The 14985-nt window shown below is 37.8% G+C and overlaps 1 protein-coding gene across 1 annotated transcript; it reads left to right on the forward strand.

Moving 5' to 3' along the window:
• Nucleotides 1-986: 986 nt before the first annotated feature.
• LOC136748701 (somatomedin-B and thrombospondin type-1 domain-containing protein) lies at nucleotides 987-14498 on the forward strand. The gene is made up of 5 exons (XM_066702680.1): nucleotides 987-1521; nucleotides 4034-4225; nucleotides 5524-5602; nucleotides 6151-6324; nucleotides 13503-14498. Exons 1-5 carry the CDS (start codon nucleotides 1296-1298, stop codon nucleotides 13618-13620), a joined length of 789 nt encoding a protein of 262 aa, XP_066558777.1. The 5' UTR covers nucleotides 987-1295; the 3' UTR covers nucleotides 13621-14498.
• Nucleotides 14499-14985: the final 487 nt, after the last annotated feature.

Below are 14985 nucleotides of genomic sequence, written 5' to 3' on the forward strand. Positions count from 1 at the left end.
GGAGACATTAAACTGCATAACTTTCAGTAAAAAGTTGAGAAATTGAGGTGTTCTTTTGACCAATAGTGCAGACAGAGGCTATTCAACTAATTATATGTCTTGTTAAGGTCATTTTGTGCACCTGAAATAATTTAGGTTTGCCATACCAAAGGATTTGTGAGATCCTGTTTAAGATTAAATCCACTAAAGTCACTATTGACCCAGGCCAGGTAAAATCATATGGCACAGATTGCATTACATTGCATTCATTTAATTACTAGTATCATCTCAGTGCTTCACACAGAACATCACAGCAAATGATGAATGTAGAATTTTAGGCTTACCTTATAAGGAATATGAACAAACACCAAGCAGGAATGATAATATCATCTGACAGGAGCCTGCATTGTGTGCCAAGAGTGTAGCACAAAAGAAAAGAAGAAACAGCTTTAAGTTATAATGCTCGAAAACTATAGAATTCATTGCCATGGCCATGTTTAAGTCAAAACTTTTTCTTAAACTGACTGTTCGTAACACTGATATTTTTATTTTGTATTGGTTTTTTTTCCTCTATCATACTTTTATTTAAAATATTCAATTTAATTTTCTTGTATAGTTTTGATCTGCTTTTAGAACGAAATGTGCTATATACATAATGTTTTACTAGTATTATTATGTACTTGATAAAGTAGAATCTAAAGCCTTGTTTGCATAATCCATTGCTTTTTTATTAGTTAATTTACATTTAACAGGTAACTAAGTTATGACAGATCCTCCTTTTTCGTGAGCGTAGTACAAATAAAAAATATGTAGGCTATTGGTTTAGTTGACGCATACACATGTATGTTGGCAAGTGTTGACGCCGAATCAACCTTCATCCCCATAACAAATGTTAAGTAAACATTGCTTAGCGATTGTGAAATGTCGAGAGGTGTTAACTTTTTTTTTTTTACTGTCCCTTTAAAAGATATGAAGATCTTTCGAGTGCGAAAGGTTAATATGGAATATTCTACTGGCGCTTTGTTTTCCTCAGCGGTACTTGGGGAAAGTAAATCTGTTGCTGATATATTTAAATTGGCAAATTGTGATGATTATTAATTAAATCGGAATTCAGTTACTTAGTAAAAACGACGTAAGACCTTTTGCTAATAGCAAATAATAACAAATACATTAATATATTTGAAAGAAGATTGAATGAGAATACACACGCCTGCTTATTGTCTCATTTCTTGAACATTTGTGAATGCACTTCACTGGGAGTCCGTAAACTTTGTTTCAGCCTTTTTTTTTTGTATTATTTTATTCGATGCATAGTGATGCATTTCTCGATTTGTTTTTTCATTTTTTTTGTGGGGCAGTCCACGTTTTGGGCACCCGTCTGTAATGCAGGGTGTATGCACTCGGGCTTGTGCTGCAGCGGCCGGGACGCGCTGTGCGTCAGCCAGGGATGGAGACCCGACCGGTCCCATGGGACTTGCTACTGCGACCAGGCGTGCACTGCCACCCTGGACTGCTGCCACGATTACCAACAAGCATGCCCAGGTACAGTGTGCGAAATGCGTTCAAATAAACCGTTTACACTGTGAAACAAAACTGTAATAAAAAACAAACAATTGTATAAAGTTAGTGAATTAATTTGAAAGATACTCAGTAGCTTAACCTGCTCTTTTCCACTCAATGGAGACACAATCTCACTTTAAGAACATAATTGTGTGAGTAAAAATGAAATGTTTGCCAAAGGTTTGCGTTTTTCATACATAGATACATAAATAATCGGGCAATTCTGACTTTTTGTTGATAGATTAGAAATCTTCACAATATGACTTATTCAACTAAAATAAAACATTGGAAATACTGTATCTTTCAGTTTATGAAAATCATAGCTTCATACCGTAGTATGATAGTAAAACATTAGCTTCTTGTTTTTGATCAAAACAGTGTTTGAAAAAACTGTCAATACAATTGAATTTTGTTTTAAACATAATTTTCTGTGTTCTGACTAACTAAAATACTTACAATATGATTTTCAACAGGGACAATGTGAGAAGGTAGTAGCTTTTTAAAGCCTGTAATTCATCTGAACGGATCTTTTAATTTATATTGTATAGGTTATATTTTTACCCTAAGGCAGGGGTGTTAAAGTCCGGTCCTAGAGGGCAGTGGTGCCTTTAGGTTTTTTCCCAGGGTAGCACTTGGCTCCTGAATTGGTCTAATTAAATTATTAATTGAATGCATGTAACACGTCTCCACAGACAATGATAATTTAATATGATCAACAGATGTATTACAATGTCAGCTGTAAAAATAAAATGTGAAAGCCTACCTGAGAAAATAAATACGTTATACAGAGCTTCTGTTGGCACAAAAAACAGTTGACACTGTGGCTCTCCAGGACTGGAATCTGACATCCCACAGAAAAAGTTACCACATTGAAGTTCAAGAAATATTAAATTTTAATCTTAGTTTGCACCTTTTGAAAATCACACCATTCATGTATAGGCAGGATTTTTTTAAATAAGGGACACATTAGAGTGTTAGTACACTATATATACACAGACATGCTCAAATTTGAATGCACACTTTCCTCTGAAATAACTTGAAACTGACAAAAGCAATTGGCATCCACCATTGTTTATTCCACATTTAATAGAAATCAGACTTTGCTTTTGATTTTGTTTTTCAACATAATATTGTAAATAATAAAACAAATGAAAATGGTATGGACAAAAATGATGGGACCCTCAACCAAATATTTTGCTGCACAACCTTTAGAGGCAATCACTGCAATCAAACATAACCGAGACTCCTTCATGTTTCACAGTAGGTATGGTGTTCTTTTCTTTGAAACCTTAATTTTTTTTGTCTGTGAACATAAAGCTGATGCGACTTGCCAAAAAGCTCCAGTTTTGACTCACCTGTCCAAAGGACATTCTCTCAGAAGGATTGTGGCTTGTCAATATCCAGTCTGGCTTTTTTAGGTTTTTCTTTCAAAAGTGGAATCCTCCTGGGTCTTCTTCCATGGAGGCTACTTTCGTTAAAAAAGTGATGGATGGTACGATCAGAAACTGACATACCTTCACCTTGGAGTTCAGTTTGTATCTCTTTGGCAGTTCTCCTTGGTTCTTTTTCGGTTATTCGCACTATCCTTCTGTTGCCCAGGGAGGTTGGCTACAGTTCCATGGACCCTGAACTTCTTAATAATATTTGCAACTGTTGTCACAGGAACATCAAGCTGCTTGGAGATGGTCTTGTAGCCTTTACCTTTACCATGCTTGTCTGTTATTGTCTTTCTGATCTCCTCAGACAACTCTCTCCTTTGCTTTCTCTGGTCAATGTTCAGTGTGGTGAACACAATGATACCAAACGGCACAGTGACTACTTTCCTCCATTTAAATAGGCTGAATGACTGATTAGACATGTGATACTAATTAAAGAAACAAATTAGTTTGGAATATCACTATAATCTAATTATTTATGATATTTTCTAAGGGGTACCAACAAATTAATATCTTTGTAGAATGAGCAATAATTAATCTCTTTTCACAGCTTCTTTGCTTTATTGTATGACATACTAAAGGCATGCAAGTATACATAGTGCAATAGCTTTTAATTTAACCACTTTTCAGGAGGAATTAAGCATTATTTCAATGAGCTGTAAGGGTACCAACAAATTATGATGGCTGTATTGTAATGTTCTCTGAAATTATACAGACCAGTGTGGTGCACTTCATGTGCTTTGCATATATAACACTGGAGTGGTTATCTATCAAATTTGCCACTGGCTCTTTACAAAAAAATCAGGAGAAGTTGATTGACTACATGGTTTCATGGCCATGTTGCATCATTTGGAAAATCTTCCTGTGACTTCTTATTCAGAGATATAAGGCCTACTGTAGTATACATTTGCATGCATGACACTGGTTTTCGGCTTAGAGAAACTGTATAGTTTGCAGCTATGAGTTTAGACATACCGATATGTAAACTTTTGACTGACCATAATAAGGTTATTGAAGTTCACCTTCGTCTTGAAAAAGTTTTATTTCTTCCTGTTTAGCGGTTTCCTGTGAGGTGAGTCAGTGGAATGCATGGTCTGACTGTGCGGAGCCTTGCACAACCACATACCGAGTTCGTAGGAGACATGTGGTTCAAGAGCCGCAGAATGGGGGCGGTCCCTGTCCTCATGTCCAGGAGTATGCTGGCTGTGTGGAATATTGGAGTCAACACAAGGAGTGTCGAAAGTCTTTAGGTGAGATTTTGAGAAAAAAGTAGTATATTTGTATTACTTTTTTAAACATTGGTTTGGATTTTGGTTGCTTGAACTTTGTTTTGTCTTTTTGTTGCCATCTGGGATCAGTTGGAACAGTTTAATTTAAAATGTGACCTTCTACACTTGTAGAAAAATGTTATACAGACTACAATGCATTTCATTCATGTCAGTTTGAATATTTATAGCTGAGATTATACAGAGCACAAAACAGAATGATTCCAAGACCAAAAGATTCATTTTATTTATAAGAAGTCCAAAGTACATTGGCAGGGCCTCAGCCCCTGAGTTTTATTGGTAGGCAGAGCTGTAATCAACACACAGGTGAGTGGAGAAAATGCAGGCCTCAGACCTCAGTGTGGAGCTGGAACAAATGCCATGACTGCCCCTGGTGAATGTCAAAGTGTAGGCCTCAGACCCTGAGCTTTCCTGCTGGGTGTCGCTGGAGCAAAAAACACTGCTTCCAAAGATAAAGATTTGGGAAATTATAAACCTCAATCCCTCAATCAAGTTTTCCTCTCCGTTTCCACCTCTCTTCTGTCTATCTCTTCATCTCCATTGCAAAAATGATTGCAATGGCCATACTCCACACATAACAGACAATTTTGGGATATTGGAGGATACACAAAATGTGTAGATCAGTATTACAAAATTCACACATATGATAATATGCACTAACTGATATGCCCTTGTTTAGAACCAGACTGTAGACCACCTGCTGAGGATCTATATTAAAGTTCTGTAGTATGGACCCAAACAGTATTAAGCACTTTTAGGTTGGTTTAAAAGCAGCTAATGTGACTTAATTGCATTGTGTAGACTGTGGCTATGCTAGTCCCCAGTAATCTCAAGTACATTGTTTCGTAAAGGTCTCAAAGAGACAGTGGCACACCTAATAAAATATATGATAATCACGAGTCATTAAAATCTGTAATGACTTGTGATAATCTTAATTTTATTAGGTGTGCCACTTGTGTCTACCTTGTAATTACATCTTTGTTACATCAGACACATTTTGAAAGTTTTAACTGAAATTTGGGAGAAGGGACAATACCTGCATGCTGCAACATTTAATTAATAAAGTAATCAATGTGGTTGGCATATATAAGACAGGTTCATAAATGCAAACCATTGTGTTGTCTTAATGGGCTTTCATGTCACCTGTTTTCTTCCCTCTATTGACTGAAGCCTATTTAGGCACAAAATCTTGTAATTAACCTTCTGAGCCACATAAAATTCCATGTTAGGATTAATTAGCTTTTTTCCTTGATTGTCCACAGTTCCTGCACTTATCACTACAGGGGGTTATGGCACAGCTAGGAGGAAAAGAGACCTCTCCAGCACCAGGGATATGAGAGGGTGAGTGGATTAGAAGTATATTTTACTTCTGAAATATTCATAAATTCATAAAGTATAAATTACAGGATTTGTTATTCAGTAGGAAGTTAATTAAAAATATATTGGAGAAAAAACAATATATATATATATATATATATATATATATATATAACATGTATTTTTGTTATATAAAACAGTCCTGCTTGAATATTTATCATGCTCCTTTCTCTTGACCACCAACAAGGCAACAGTTAAAATTACCCGTTTTTCATCAACAAAGATCCTAAATCTGTATTTTTATATTAAAGTGACTCAAACAATACAGTCAAAACACATTTATACAAAGGTGTCCGACTTCTGATTAAAACAAATTTCAATAGCATTAGTGATTATTCTGCAATTATCAGTTTTGTGCAACTGTTTTTATTACAGTGCAAAATGTATTCAAGATAGAAAACGGACCATTGTGAGGCTGGCTTTATGAAGGGGAGCATTATGAAAAGGGATGTGTGTAATTAAAATGAGCATACAAGTCTTGCCCCATTGAAGAAGTGGCCTCTTGTTTGCAGGTACTGTGTGCAGTTCCTAGTGAAGTCGCTTTCTTCTGGGTGTCAGCACACCAGGGGGCCCCACATGCACTGGATGCGGTACCTGCGCGAGGGCCACACCGTGTGTGTGGAGTGCCAGCCCCCCGCTCTCAGCACTGATCAGCAGTGCAATGGTGATGGAGAAGAAGCTGAAAAGTATGTCGATTTTTCAAGTTTACATTTATTTATGACAATTGTTTGTGTCATTTCATTATTTTGGTTATCTTCTGCAGTCAAGAGAGCTAGTGAACATTACAATGTACATATGTCGCCCTGCCTAGTTTATAAGGGAAGCTCCTATTTAGGTAGTGTGTGTGGGTCAGAGCTTCCCAACTCAGGATTCAAACCACACACCACAGGTCCAAACAGGATGATTACAGTTCTCTTTATCTCAGATGCTGTGCACTTCTTGGGGTTTGCTCTCTCATCCCAGGCAGCACAGCTACAGCTTCTTTTCATTAATTCGTGTCCAGAACTTTTCAAGTGGGCCAATGGTTTTGGCAAGATTATTTTGAATAGTTAAATAAGGGTAAGTTGTCAGTGGAAGCACTAGCAGAATATGATTTCATTTTCATTTTCATTTCCTCTAACCATAACTGTGGCCAATGATAATTGCCCATAATCAATTTGAAAATCGACATAGATCGTTCAAAAAAAAAATTGCAAATTCAAGATTGTCTCACAAAACCAAAATTGTGGAGGAAAAATTTTTTTTAAACAGAATTGAACAACTCAGACCTGTCTTTATTATAATAGTGACACAGTCCCAAATGCACATGTAAACACAAAGCAACAGATGTACATTCATATTCACATACAATGGAATAGACACAGTACTGTGTTTTAAGAGACAGAAAAGTAAAAGTTAACATTTGGCTACAATTGACAACTTAATACAGACTGTACAACTCCCCCAGCCTTCAAATCATTTAGTGCTGTTTTCATTGAATGCCTGTCTGAGCAGCTATATTTTGTGTGTGTGTGTGTGTGTGTGTGTGTATGTGTGTTGCTCACATGTTTGCTTAAAAGAGCTGTATCCTGTTTTTGTGCTGGCTAGCAAAGAGCCCCACAAACTCATCCATGTCCAGGGATTTGCTCTCCTAGATTCAGCACTATGCACACCAAAGTTACTTAGTCTTTCATCAGCCATAGTTGATCTCAAATGATTTTTCACTAGTTCCAGTGTAGAAAAGCTACACTCACAGGCAGCACTACTGACAGGTATTTTGAGTGCAATTTTGCACAAATTAACAGTTCATTGAACACCTCCTTGAATGGTTCCAGGTGAGCTCTGGAAAGCTTGAGCATTGGATTTTTTGTACTTTTCTTTCCAGTATCCTTCTGGTTTGATGCAACTCATCTCCCAGATCATCAATATTGGACTCACAAACCTCTGCTAATAAAAAGGGCTTATTCTTGCTAAAAGCAGTTGCTTTTTTGGTTCAGTGCTTGGATGCCTTTCATTACACTACAGTTTGGTTTAGAGATCCATCTTTGTGACTCGCCCACAATTTTGACAAGGATCGGGTAGAATATTCTCCTTCGAAAGCCATTCTTGTCGTCTTGTACGCTCACCAGTTGTCGACATTTCAATGTACCCATCTAGTCTGATGCTCAACTTTTCTGACCTTTTTGGAGCACTTTGTATTACCTTGTACCATTCAGTCGTGTCCAGTACCTCTTTCCATAGCATCCCTGTATTGTTGGAATGAGTCTAGAAGTGCTTTGAGTAAACCTACAGCTTTACCAAGATCAAGGGATGGAGACTGAAGCATGCCAGATTGAGACAATGCCCAATGCAGTGCACATAGAAGGCGTGCTTTGCTACTTCTTTGCCTTTGCATTTGCACACCAGAATGTTTCCCACTTACGACGGAGGCTCCATCTTAGCCTTACCCAACCAGATTTATTTTGTATTCAAGGCCATATCTTTCCAGACAAATGTATAATCTTCTCTGTCAGTCCTGCAGCATCTAGACAGTCTGCTTCTTGAAATTGTAAAAAACTGTAATGCACAGCCCCATTGTAGTAGTACCAGAGGACCAGTGACATCTGCCCTTTTTTTAACGTGTTTTGTTTCATCTGCAAGGACTGTAAACACTTCACTTTCTTTTTCCTCTTTATTTATATTAGTGTGGCACACCATATCGGCTAAACATTGCAGTACTTCATTCTGTGTCATATTCCTGGTGTATTTAGCAATTCAAAAGCACAGAGAAATATAATTTGACAAACAATTGTCCCAGTAAACCCATGCTATATATCTTACCCAAAATCCATCTCAAATGTAACAGGGAGACCTACAGTTGCTGGTAGTGGGTCACTCACTGAGTCCATTTCTAACTTTGTTGATGCTCATATTTGGCCTCTTGTAGTAAAATTGCCATCATACCTTAGAAATACAGGTGACTTTCTGGACCAACTGCACAATGACAAAGTTCTCTGTGACATTGGATGTTACTACCTTAATCTGCCTTCTATACTATTCCCTTCTCTAATGGTCTGGAGGCTCTACAATTCCTTTTAGATAAAATGTTGGCAAAGTGCGAGCGCAAAAAGTCGCGGAAGAATCACAGGAGCGGATCTCGAAGCTCAGCTTCTCGCTGAATTAAATCTAAATTGTGCAGACCTGCGAGCGGGGAGGAGCCTGTGTTTCTGGCGTGGCTTCAGGGATGGGCGGGCAGCGCGAGACAAACCGCGAGCCAATCACAGTGTCTGTAATTTGAGTGACAGCGGGGGCGCGAGAGCAGGACGGGCTGCGAGAAGAGCGATGAGTCAATAAAGCAGAGAAAACAAAACTGTGACCCACCCGCTAATAGCAAACTACACAACTGTACTCAGTTGCGGCTTTATTTTCAGTAAGATGACACTTTCTTCTAATCATAAATGTAACCGCTGTGATGTACAGGTGTGTAGTTTGCTATTGGGTCAAAGTTTTGATTTTATCCGGCCCCACGATGGCGCATGAAGGTACAGAAATCATCCGCTCCGCGCTGTATTTCGAAAGCTTGAATCTACCCGCTGAAACACAATTACAAACCTGTACTGTGTAGCGGTTACAAATTTGAGTAGGAGAAAATAATACAATAATAAAAACAAAAGCCGCCCTTGATGACAGCTGTGTATTTTCATTTTGTATGTCTTCGCAGACAACCTTATCCAGGCGTTATCTATTAGCCAGTGGATCAATGCTGGTATCTTCGGGTATATGTGAATACCAGAACAATGCAAGTCTCTTATTCAGGGACGCTTTAAATGAGCGTTTACTTGTCATGTGCACTTTGTATTGCTCTGTTTTGTAAGACTGCCAGTAAACAAATATAATAAGCCGCATCTGAGTCCAGTTCTGTAGTTTTGTATTAGCGGGTGGGTCAAAGATTTGATTCAGTCCGGCCCCTAGTTTGCCGGTATAATGTCGGTTGATGTGTGATTCACTGGATGTGTCCTATTGTGATATGTGGTTGTGAAGCAAATATATTTTTCATGGAGATATTGATAAGTTGTTCGACTCCGAAATGACTCAGAATCGCTCATTTCAGGTATTTAATTTTCTACATTTTCTGGTGGAGGACCCCCAGACCCCCGTCGTGAATTCTTCATTATGCCTCGCCCTCATTTTCCTGGCTACGCCACTGATCCATACATAAATACTCCTTACAGTACACGTTGTAATATGAAATTGTAATATAATTGTGTATATGTCAGTTGTATATATGTCAATCTACATCATTGATTTTCCACAGTGCCAGCTGTGATAGCGTTGCTGATAGTGGCTTGGCGATCCCACAACGTCCCCTACTGTAGTTTGCAAGGAGCCTGTAGCATTATAGGCTAACGCGGCACATAATTGTGTCCACGGTGAGATGATGGTTGCGTGTAAATCTATTATTCAATGTATCCTTCAGCAGGTGACATCATAACGCTATGCTGTGTCTATCAACCCGATAACGTCTTATTAAAAGGTGATTGGAAGGTCTAGATGGATCTGAAACTGTAGGGCTGGCATCGTCTTCCACGTCTTCTGGCATGGATGTCTGCCATTATAATTTTAATTGTCATAATAGTCCACTTTCTCTTTTATAGATGGCGATATGGTGCGCATATGGTGCGCGTGTGATCTGTGATTAGTAATGAATGATTGACTGATGCTACATTATTACAGGTTTCGTTATGTTGTTGCGTAAATGTTATATAGACTTATTTATATATGAAATTGGCCATATCTCCCCTTCGAAAACCTACGAAACATTACATTGAATAGTTTTACGGGTTCTGGTTAAATCGACCAATTAGCGCAATTGCTATTAACATTGCAACCTTCTTTGTGTGTGTGTCAATGTAACGGTGCAAAGCAGTACAGTAGTCTATCATTATCATTTCCGTGTTATATAGGATACTGTGTCTAGGATAAAGGCATAAAGTAGGACACCTGCTACTAGATAATTGATTGTTCAGATTATTCCATATTTTTCTAGAATATATATTTATATTTTGTGTGTGTGGGGGTTTTTGCACCCAACGTGCAGTGCATAAACGTCACACACTTGTATGTGTACTGGCTTGCAAGTTATACAACCATATATGCCTGTAACAATATTCTATAAATGTCATCCAGACGTCTCCAGATGCTTTACCTTTTTGTGTACATATTCATAATAGCAATTATACAGTTGCTGACAGTGTAATTTGATGTAGTGTTCGTGTCTTAAAAGTCGTCTTCATTCCCAAATATACATATAGCCCAGGGGCATCGCTAGACCCTATTCAGTGGGGCCCCCCTACATTTTCTGTCAGCCCCCCTAAAAATATTACGATCAAAGACAATGGGATGGGTTGTGCCTCATCAGACTTCCATGGTGGGGGACGACGTGCCTCGTTGGACCCTCAGAGGAGGCTGTTGCTGGGAGACAAGAGGGCAGTCGTGCTCAGATACTGGTCATGCAGTGCAGGACATTTCCAAAGACAGTTGTGCAATTGCATGTCAGTGGCAGTATGGGCTAGAAAAACAGAGACTAAACAGATGAGTCTTCAGACGTGATTTAAAGGCTAAGACAGAGGGGGCATCTCTTACATTGGCTGGAAGATTGTTCCACAGCTTCGGGGCCCTATAACTGAATGTTCTACCACCTGCGCTTTTCTTGTGTATTTTAGGGAGCGCTAAGTAACCGGCTTCCTGTGATCTCAATGGCCGACCTGGAGTGTATTCCATAAGGAGATCTTTTAGGTAGGGAGGTGCCAGTCCCTTTAGTGCTTTAAATGTTAATAAGAGCACTTTAAAGTCTATCCTGTAGTGCACGGGCAGCCAGTGAAGAGAAGCCAATACTGGAGTGATGTGTTCATGTTTTTTTGTTTTTGTTAGGATTCTTGCAGCAGCATTTTGGACTAACTGAAGTGCAGAAATAGCTCTGTTTGTGCTGCCTGACAGAATGGCATTGCAGTAATCCAATCTAGATGTAACAAATGCGTGTATCCATTTCTCAGTGTCCTGTAACGAGAGGAATTGTCTTAGTCTAGCAATGTTTCTAAGCTGGAGGAAGGAAGATCTCGACACATTCGGAATGTGTGATTCAAAAGATAGATTATGATCACAGATGACACCCAGGTTTCGTGTCATCTCCTTAGGGGAGAAATTAAAGTTATCATTACTCAGTTTTGTTAGTGCATGATGAACAGTTCGATTTTTGTCTCCTAAAATTGTGACTTCTGTTTTGTCAGAATTAAGCATAAGAATTTTTTTGTCATCCATGTTTTAATCTCAGACAGACAGCACATTAGTTTTTCTAGGTCTATGGTGTTGTTAGGATTTACTGACAGATATAATTATATATCATCTGCGTAACTTTGAAAGTTAATATTATGTCGTCGAATGATATCACCTAAAGGGAGCATGTATAATGAAAAAAGTATAGGTCCGAGGACTGAGCCCTGTGGGACTCCGTACTTAACCTCAGTTAAATTTGAGTGGTTCTCGTTAATCTGTACATATTGGAGTCTGTTTGACAGATATGATTTAAACCATGAAAGCACATTGTGAGATAGGCCAATATGGTTTTCTAAGCGGTGTAACAAGATTTTGTGATCGATTGTGTCAAAAGCCGCACTTAAGTCTAATAAAATAATAACACTGGCGTCCCCTACATCGTAGGACTGAAACACGTCATTCAATACTTTTAACAGGGCCGTTTCTGTACTATGGCCGGAACGGAAGCCTGATTGAAGTTCTTCATAAAGATGATTATTGGTTAAAAAAGCTTGCAGTTGGTTTGCAACTACTTTCTCTAGAACCTTAGAAAGGAAGGGAAGGTTTGAGATAGGTCGATAGTGTTTAAGTTGGTTAGGGTCGGCACTGGGTTTCTTAAGAAATGGTTTAATTACAGCTATTTTAAATGAATCAGGAACAGATCCTGAGGATAAAGAGACATTAATAATATTGTGTATTCTGTGAATAATTAATGGCAGAGATTGTTTTAGCAGTTTAGTGGGTATAAGGTCTAGTGCGCAGGTTGTTGTTTTCATTTTAGTAACTAAGGAGACCAATTCCTGGTGATTTACTACGTGAAACGAGTCCAAGGTAGGCAGGAGCTGTGAAGGACTGCATGTGTCGGCTATAGTATCTGTGTATGTTTCCCATTCTATCTGTTTTCTAATGCTGTTAACTTTGCTATTGAAATGATCCATGAAGTCACTACAGGTGAAATTGGGGGGATAACCTCTGAAGGCTTTACCTGCTGGTTAGTAAGTGTCGCTATTGTATTAAAAAGAAAACACGGGTTATTCTTATGCGTCTCTATTGAATTGGAGTAGTAGGCAGACCTAGCAGAGGACAGGGCCTGCTTGTATCTTATTATACTGTCATTCCATGCCATGTGGAAGACCTCTAGTTTTGTTTCTCAGCCCAGCTTTTGTGCAGAGCAGTACTCTGTAGTCGAAAAATTTATTCAGAGGGCCTCCAGGAGGAATCTTCTTTTGTTGTGTTAATGTTGTGCTACATTTATGTTGTTGTGATGTACAAATAAGGTTCTATTTTCAAATACAACCCAATGATTCAAATGCAAATAATTGAAAAAGGAGAAATATGAAATACTGGTGAAAATACATAATTAAGTATTTTCAGATACAAACAATCAGTAATTTTGTTTAATGTTTCATTATTATTATTTTTATGATTTTCACTGAGGAGGACGGTCCTCCCCTGGTATGTTTGTATGTATTGTTTTTATTTAGTTTTCTTAGAAGTGCTTTGAGCTTTGAGGACATCATGCATACCTTTGACAGGTAATTCTTTTGCTTTTAGAAACTGAAGCTATATCATTTTATTTCCCATATCCCTACAGGAACCAGATTCTTCAATGGCAGGCCGTGGGGAACACACACTGTTGGGGAATGTGGAAACGCATGCGTCGCCTGGATTTCTGTTCCTGCCCCATTGTGCACAGCTTTCTATTTATCTGAGGTTTATTTGTCAAGTCTTACAAAGGCATGATCTATGCATGCTGCTGGACCCAAGTTATTTAAACAAATTAACAAAAATAAAATCTTTAAAAGATTATAACATTTTTTAGCAGGGTTGTTTGGGCTGAGTCACATGGGAATCTGTGTGCATACTTATTTTGTGGTATAATGAGAGAGAACTTCATATCATAGTTGGGTGGAAATGCATCCTAGTTGGTGAGTTCTTATGAATAATTGCTTTTATTGTCTGCATTGTACAATCCAAACATTTTTGCTTTGTGATATTGCAATAGAAAATGTCTTAATATTTATTAGTATTAGCATAAAGTATTATTTTGCAATGTATAGTACAGAATGATGAAATACAAAAGTGCAAAATTTTGTATTCAAATATAAAACATTACATTGTTTACATTTGTCATTCATGATTTGCCTTTTATATTTACTTGATTAAAATATAATTACATACAATTCGTCTATGATGTGTAATGAAAGTAAAACACTTAAATCACTTAAGTTAAAATACCTCTGCTTAAACGGTCTACTGGAAACAACATTATTGCTTTGAAATGCTCACTTAATAAAGTTTTCTTGAAAAAAGTTTGTCATACAAGTGAGATGTAGTATGATAGGGAATGCAACAGACACCACTTCACACAACTCACATCCAGGTGAGCTTTCTGGTTGATGAGTCCAAACTGGACCAACATTTGAGCAGACATAAAATTGATTTTGAGTGCACAAAAATGGGTAATATGACTAGTGGTATGCAAGATTAATCATTCAAATGCATAATGAAGCAGAAGAAACTAAATACAAAAATGAGTTTGTAATTGAATTTCTGTATTTGTACTGGGAATAAATGTAGTTGTCAGCAAGTTACAATCCAGAGTTTTCAGTATTAGTCTAAGGAAGTACAATATCATTGTGTGTGAATGTTGAAAGATCAAATAAAGGGCTAGAGTTTGCATGCATGAACTACAGCATCAAAAATGAATACACTGACAAAATGAGTAATGGAGTAAAGGAGAAATAATGCTAGTATTGAGGTAATGTAATCATATTTTCTCATTTTGGTTAGGGGACGTGTGGCAGCATTTTGAACAGACTGAAGTGTAGACATACATGCAGTGCAGTAATCTATCCTTGATGTTTGAACATTTATATTCATTTCTCAGCATGCTGCAGTAAATGAATAGAATCTCTGCACATGATTGAAGGATTAAGATACACCTGATGCTTTATACAGTTCCTTAGATAAACATGCAATTGCCACCTAGTAGTTATTTTCCCTGCACCGCTATTTACATGTCCATGATGTGTACCATTGAAATTCTAGTAAACTGAGTAAACTGTCAAATTCTT

The sequence above is a fragment of the Amia ocellicauda genome, chromosome 4, assembly GCF_036373705.1.
Source record: "Amia ocellicauda isolate fAmiCal2 chromosome 4, fAmiCal2.hap1, whole genome shotgun sequence".
Lineage (NCBI taxonomy): Eukaryota > Metazoa > Chordata > Actinopteri > Amiiformes > Amiidae > Amia > Amia ocellicauda.